The 7,406-nt window shown below is 35.0% G+C and overlaps 1 protein-coding gene across 1 annotated transcript; it reads right to left on the reverse strand.

Annotated features, from left to right (window-relative positions):
• Positions 1-2,128: 2,128 nt before the first annotated feature.
• LOC112523718 lies at positions 2,129-6,369 on the reverse strand. Its single transcript, XM_025133400.1, has 3 exons — positions 6,210-6,369; positions 5,866-6,056; positions 2,129-2,920 (listed from the first exon to the last, which is right to left on the reverse strand). The coding sequence occupies exons 1-3, from the start codon at positions 6,367-6,369 to the stop codon at positions 2,129-2,131; spliced, it is 1,143 nt and encodes a 380-aa protein (XP_024989168.1).
• Between the last annotated feature and the right edge of the window lie 1,037 nt (positions 6,370-7,406).

Consider the following 7,406-nt stretch of genomic DNA (forward strand, 5'->3'; position numbering starts at 1 on the left):
TGGTAAAAAATGTGCAGATTTAGATAAACGATCCGCAATTACCCAGATTGCATCATATACTTTTGGAGTTCGGGGTAATTTCTTCCCAAAGATTGAAGATTTCCATAGGGTCTCTGATGTTCGATCTTAACTTGTAAGCATGTTATGCACTGTTCCACATACCTTGCTATGTCTTTTTTTAATTCGGGCCACCAATAGAAAGGTTTTAGATCTTTATACATCTTATTGGTACCCGGATGAATAGAATAGAAGGACTTATGGCTTTCATTCAAAATAGTTTCCCGAATATTCTCATAGCATGGCACCCAAATTCGTCCTTGAAAGCATAAAATTTCTTCATCATTCGATTCCAGGGTATTTGAAGTATCACTATAAACCACAAAGTCTTCTGACCCATCTGGTAAAGACAATACTGGGAACTGCAAATATGATCTTTCAATAATTGGAAGACATTTTGGTGTTCTTCTTCCCACTAAAACTTGATATTTTTCCAAGTCAATTTGGTCAATGGCACAGTTATTTTAGAAAAATCTTGAATAAATTTACGGTAGTAACCTGCCAATCCCAAAAAGCTTCGTACTTCGGAAGGGGTTCTTGGTGCATCTCATTTCTCGACTGCCTCTATTTTCACTGGATCCACTTTACCTCTGCTTCTGATATAACATAACCTATGAATTGAACTTCTCTTAACCAGAATTCACACTTGGACAACTTTGCATACAACTTTTCCCTTTTTAGAAGTTCGAGTGTCAAACGGAGATGTTTTGCGTGTTCTTCTTCAGTTTTAGAGTATATGAGAATATCATCAATAAATACAATAACGAATTTATCGATATATTCTTTACATACCCAATTCATTAGATCCATAAAGGCTGCAGGTGCATTAGTTAAACCGAATGACATAACTAAAAATTCATGATGTCCGTACCTGGTTCGGAAAGTGGTTTTGGCAATGTCATCTTCTCTGACATTGAGCTGATGGTATCCTGATTTTAAATCAATCTTTGAGAAATAACTAGCTCCCACCTGTTGATCAAACAATTCATCGATCCTTGGTAAAGGATATTCATTTTTGATCGTCAATTTGTTCAACTCTCAGTAGTCTATACACATCTGCATAGATCCATCTTTTTTTTAACAAAAAGACTGGTGTTCCTCATGGTGAAGTGTTGGGTCTAACGAATCCCTTGTCAAGCAGATCTTTTAACTGAGTAACTAATTCTTTTAGTTCTATTAGAGCTAATCGATATAGCGCTTTAGCTACTGGTGCTGCCCAGGTATAAGATCAATCCCAAATTTAATAGCTCTGTCTAGTGGTAAGCCTAATAAGTCTTCTGGAAAGACTTCTGGATATTCACTAACAATTGGAATCAATTTTTTCTTCCCTTTTTCTTTCTTTGCATCAATAGCATAAGCCAAATACCCCTGACACTTTTTCTGAATACACTTTTGGGCTTTTAATACAGATAAAAGGCTGGTATGATGATTCTGACGGTCACCATAAATAAAAACTGACCCTCTGTCTGGTAAGATAATTCTGATCATTTTTCTATTGCAGACAATATTGGCCTGATTTTTTGCCAACCAATCTATTCCCACTACTACATCAAATTCTTTCATTGGCATTGTGAACAGTCGAATCAGTAACTCACACCCCTTAATAACAATGGCACAGTTATTGAATACATAAGCAACAGATTCTTGACTATTAGCAGTGTCAATTACTAATTTATCGTCAAGTGGCACAGAATTCATGCATGCACATTTGGCAAATGATGGTGATATAAATGAAAAGTTTGCACCTGAATCAAATAGCACTTTAGCATATAGAGATTTTACGAGAAATGTACCTGTTACTACATATGGTGTAGTCTCGGCCTCGTTTTTAGTCATCTGAAATGATCGACCCCACACCCCTCCTTGCCCTCCTCTACTTATATTTGGTCTTCCACGGGCATTTGAGGTATTACTTCTCATAGTCAACTATGAAATCTTTAATTGTGGGCAATTAGGTCGAAGATGATCTGGTGAATTGCAATTGAAACATCTTTTAGTAATTGGACAGTTCCTTGACAAGGGACCTGCCTCACCACACTGATAACATTTTCTTACACCGGGGACAGGCTTTTCAATTAAATTTCTGAACAGGTCTGTTACCATATTTCACATAATTTGGTCCTCGGTAACCTGTTGAAGGTCCTTCCCATTTTCTCTTTTCAGTGACTTTTCCTTCCTCCTGTCTACTCGTATTTCTTTCAGTAACCTCTGTTGCATCCACTGTCAAAGAAAACGTAGCAAAATTCATGGCAATTACAATTTCCTGAATAGACGGTTTTAAACCCCAAATATATCTTTCTATTTTTCTTGATTCCGATAAGATATAATGCTCGAAAAATCGAGAATATTCAATGAACTTCTTTGTATATTCCTGAACAGTTCCTATACCTTGTTCCAGTTTCAAGAAGTCTTCTTCCATCTGTCTTACAGCTACCTTTGGACAAAACTGCTCATCAAATCTGTTTACAAATTCTTCCCATGATAACGTTTGTAGAATATATGTTCTGGCCAATGATTCGACTTCCCACCAGAACAGTGCGTTAGACTTTAATACAGATACAGCAAATCTGACTTTATCTGCCTCTGTGCATCTGATAGTGTTGAATACATACTCTATTTTCTTGATCCAACACATGGCTTTAACTATATCTCGTTCTCCAGAAAAGGTTGGAGGTTTGCAAGAGAGAAACATTTTGAAATCTCCTTCTTTGTTGTTTATAACTGGAACAGAGGATGTCAATGAAATCTCAACTCTTTCAGTTTCAATTCTGGGAGGTATCCCTATGATGGATGTCAATGTTTCTTTTAACTTTCCGATTTCCTTAGCTAACATATCTCTAGTTACATACTCTGGCTGGGGTATCTGTTCTTGATTAACATTCTCATAGTTATATTCTCCATGATCAGCATGAGTCTCAGATTGACTAGTTCTGCCTCTGGCTTGCCCTCTTCCTCTGCCTCTACCTCTATTTCCACCTCTGCCTCTACCCTCTGATATATTAATTGGAGCAATTGGGGAATCCTCTGCATCATTAGGATTGGGGAGGGCGATCCTTTCAGACCTTCATGACCGGCTAGTCATCTGCAAATTTTAATGTTAATAATCACGTATTCACATTCCAAAATATAATAAAGTGTCCAAGTTCAGTTATGTACTTGTAGATTCATAATTACATTAGCCAGATGTAATTCGAATGTACCTTACACATTGATCCCTTAACGTATCATATTTATGTCCAATGGTGCTAACTATGTCCAGGACCCTTAATAAGCAATGAAATAGTTTAAGTCTAGGCATCATGCTTTGAATATCTAAATCCATTAAACTCAGGCTCTGATACGACTTCTGTAACACCCCACATCTCACATTGCATATAACACATAATTCAATTAGAGAATTACATATATTACACCACTTAGGTCCCTTAGCACAAGAATCTAAAATACAAAATACACAATCCAAAAATTCCAAAATACAGGTTCTTGTAGTACATAACATATAACTTCAAAATTAAACACATCCACAGGCTGATCTTCACATAGTTATGCACATAGGGAAACAAATTACATTTTCCCTTTCCCTTTACTATCATGGTACTCAGTTGTTTCTACAATACATATTTGAAAGACAAAATGAGGGTTAAACCTGAAGGTCTAGTGAGATCCCTTTTACCTTGTAGTTGCAGGGTGAAGATCACCAAAACATTATTTAAAATCAACTTTTCATATAAATAGAATATAACTCATAATTTACAACAACCAGCATCCCTCTGGTTGTAAGACCAGATTTTTGACTTTGAAAGATTTTATTCATCATACAGCAGGGCCAGAGCCCCTCTGATTCCTTTGACCAGAGCTTCTGGTTATATCAACCAGAGGTCCTCTTCAAGTTAATATTCATATAATTACAAAGTCAAGTACATAGGAAAAATGTAAATATTTCTCGAGTATATAAATATATATATATATATATAGAGAGAGAGAGAGAGAGAAAGAGAGAGAGAGAGTATAATTTAAAATCATTCGCATGTCTAGAGCCTCTGGTCCTACTAACCAGAGCCTCTGGTTTATCTACAAAAGCCAACCACAGCTCCTCTGATTAAGTTGTAAAGAACAACCAGAGCCTCTCTAGTTTGTTTTCTTTGCCATAGTCATTTTGTATACATAATTTTCTAAGTTTAAATAAGAGCAAGAAGTCTTATGAACAATTTTAAAATACAATCTTTATGACACAGAGGCTCTATACAATACATACAGAGCCTCTGGTCCAGGTAAAAGTTTTATAAATAAGGATTTATCATAAAAGAGATTAACCAGAGCCCCTCTAGTTCTACTTGAGGAATAACCAGAGCTCCTCTAGTTCCTTTCAAGGAACGACCAGAACCTCTCTGGTTCCTCATAATTTTTACACTAAGTCAAAAGCATGGTTATCCAAAACCTCTGGCCATAAACCAAATTTTCCCCTTCTCAATAACATCATTACTATTATTTCCAAAAAGAGCAACATTTTTGAATCTTCAAATCACAAAGAAATAAGAACTCAAAACTATTGCAATCTTAAGAGACATAATAGTAAGAGCTATAATAACGATCACACATACAAATGTCACCCTTATGTCCAAAGGTACACCTCTCCTTCATATGCCACCCTTATATCTAAAGGTACACCTCTCCTTATCCCATGGAACATCTTTCCTTGATATGCCACCCTTATTTCCTCATCAAAATCTACGAATTATTTCCAATCAAGATGGACCGACCTCCATAGTTTTAGCCAATATAACAATTTTAAAACCTTTTTATTTCAAACTTTGGAACTCAAGAACAAACAGCTCTTTAATATATTTTTTCCAAACTCAAAACCCTTTTATCCTTAAAAATAGGATATCATCTTCAACTGTTTTAAAAGAAGCAAAATCTTCTTTATATTTCAAAACAGTTTTCTAAACCCAGATTCATAAAGTTCAAATCAACTGCTAAAGCAGTTTACCTTTCTTCATAAAATCATCTATCGAAGTTCATATATTTCAAATTTCAATATATAAGGATTTTAATAATAAACCTCACCTTATGCACAGATTTGAGGATAGTTTACACATCAACGCTTCAAATAATCAACACAGAAACTTCAAATCACTTTTACGCTGGTTTTCTCTCAAGAACACACCTTCACCGCCACACACACGCTTTTCTTTTTCATAAAGATATCCCATAAGAAAAGATTGATCTTATCTTCTTTATATATTTTTTCAAAGGCGGTGTGAAGTTTATTAGTATAAAATTCACAAGGCGGTGGAGGTTTAATATTATAATACCCCTCCTCCTTCTACTCCTTAACCAAGAATATGCATACACATATATTTTAACAATTCTCATGTATGCACAGTGACACAGTCGCATATATATACAATTTATGCAATTTACCCATGCATATAATCAACCTTATAAATAAATATGCACATTATCACATAATAATCACATATAGATTACCTCAATGATTGTTGCCTTAAATCCCAGTTATTACAGATATACCTCTCATCCTTTCTAGCTTCAGAAGAAATTAGTGCTCTACAAATCGGGAATGTTCAATGAATCTCTATGTATATTCCTGTACGGTCCGATTGCCCTATTCTAACTTCAAAAAGTCTTCCTCATTTGTCTATCTGCAGCTTTTGGACAAAATTGTTCTTTAAATTTATTTACAAATTCTGACCAAAGCATGGTTTGCAAAATATCCGGTTTGGCCAATGATTCTACATTCCACCAATATAAAGCATTAGATTTTTACATCGAGACAACAAATCTAACCTTATATTCTTCTGGACAATTGCTGGTAAACATAGATTCAATCTCCTTCAACAAGCACATTGCTTTAACCAGATCTCTTTTTCCAGAAAATGTTGGGGGTTTACAGGTCAATAACATCTTTATATCACCTCCTTTGCTGCTTGTAGCTTGAATTTGGGGATTTACCTCCACTCTTTCAGTTTCAACTCGGGCTGATATCCCCATAATAGATGTCATAGTTTCTCTTGGTTTGCTCATCTCATCCGCTAATACATCTCGTGTCACATACTCTGGGTGTGGCATAGGTTCTTGATTAATATTTCTAGAAATAGACTCACCCTAGTCTGGATGAATCTCATACTGACTTTGCCTTCCTCTTCCCTGACTCCTTCCACGGCCTCTACCCCGACCTCTTCCACTGCCTCGACCTTCAGACACACTTGTTGAAGCATTATCAGGGGAATTTTCTCTATCATATAGGTTAGGGAGGGCGATCCTTTCAGACCTTCTAAAACGACTAGCCATCTACAGATTTTCAATATTAATAATCACATTCCCAAATATAATAAGGTGTCTAATACATATATGTACCTGCAATTCATAATTATATTGGCCACTTGTAATTCGAATTTACCTTACATATTGTCCTCTTAACCCATCATATTTATCCCCAATGGTTCTATCTATGTTCGGGACCCTTAATATGCAAATAATATAATTTAAGTCTAGGCATCATGCTTGAATACCTAAATCCCTTAAAATCAGGCTCTAATACCAACTCTGTAACACCCTACTTTCCACCTTTGCATATAAACATGTATTTCATATCTTAAGAAATATAATAACACAACTTCGGTCCCAATCAGTATAAGAAACTATATTACATAATTTACAACTCAAAAAATCCAAAATAATATTCTTGAACATCACTTGTATAAACAACAAGTATTCCAAAAATTCATCAGATAATATGTTGATCTTCATAGAGCAGTTAAGCACAATAGGAAAAGAATAAATTTTTCTCTTCCCCTTATCCTTAGACATAGCCGGACCTGCAATGCATATTTTTAAAACACAAAATGAGGGTTAGACCATGAGGTCTAATGAGAAATCCTTTTTCTTTGCAATTACAAGGTGAAGATCACCAAAACTTGTTATGAAAATCACAATTGAACACCTAACCACTTTGATGAATATAACTTCAGTAATACAACGAACTGCAAGTTATAAATACATTCCTTACTTCAAAGGATATATAACCACTCAAATCCTCACAGACATTCAATACAAAACTCTCAAAGCTCTTAAATCTCATCAGAGTAGAGCTTATAGTCTCAACCTCAAAATCATTCAAAGAAACACCAACCACCATAGTTCTTGGTTATTTAATTAAAGCTTTTAAGATAAGAACTATTTTAAACTCAAATAAAAATTGAATTGAATTGAATTGAAACAACCCTCATATTCCATATACATAAAATTCACATCATCATACTCATAATACTAAAATAGTATCATTACAGAACATAGACTATCAAAATGTATCCTTAATACATAAATGA

This window comes from Cynara cardunculus (assembly GCF_001531365.2).
Source record: "Cynara cardunculus var. scolymus isolate 2C chromosome LG 12, CcrdV1, whole genome shotgun sequence".
NCBI lineage: Eukaryota > Viridiplantae > Streptophyta > Magnoliopsida > Asterales > Asteraceae > Cynara > Cynara cardunculus.

Excerpts from the sequence above, each read along its gene's own strand:
- LOC112523718 (XM_025133400.1), bottom strand. The coding sequence starts at position 6,369 with ATGGCTAGTCGTTTTAGAAGGTCTGAAAGGATCGCCCTCCCTAACCTA. Across the intron at positions 6,057-6,209 it reads TCAGGGAAGAGGAAGGCAAA|CCCGAGTTGAAACTGAAAGA; the intron begins GTCAGTATGAGA and ends TGGGGATATCAG. Across the intron at positions 2,921-5,865 it reads ATTGTCCAGAAGAATATAAG|ATACCCCAGCCAGAGTATGT; the intron begins GTTAGATTTGTT and ends AATCAAGAACAG.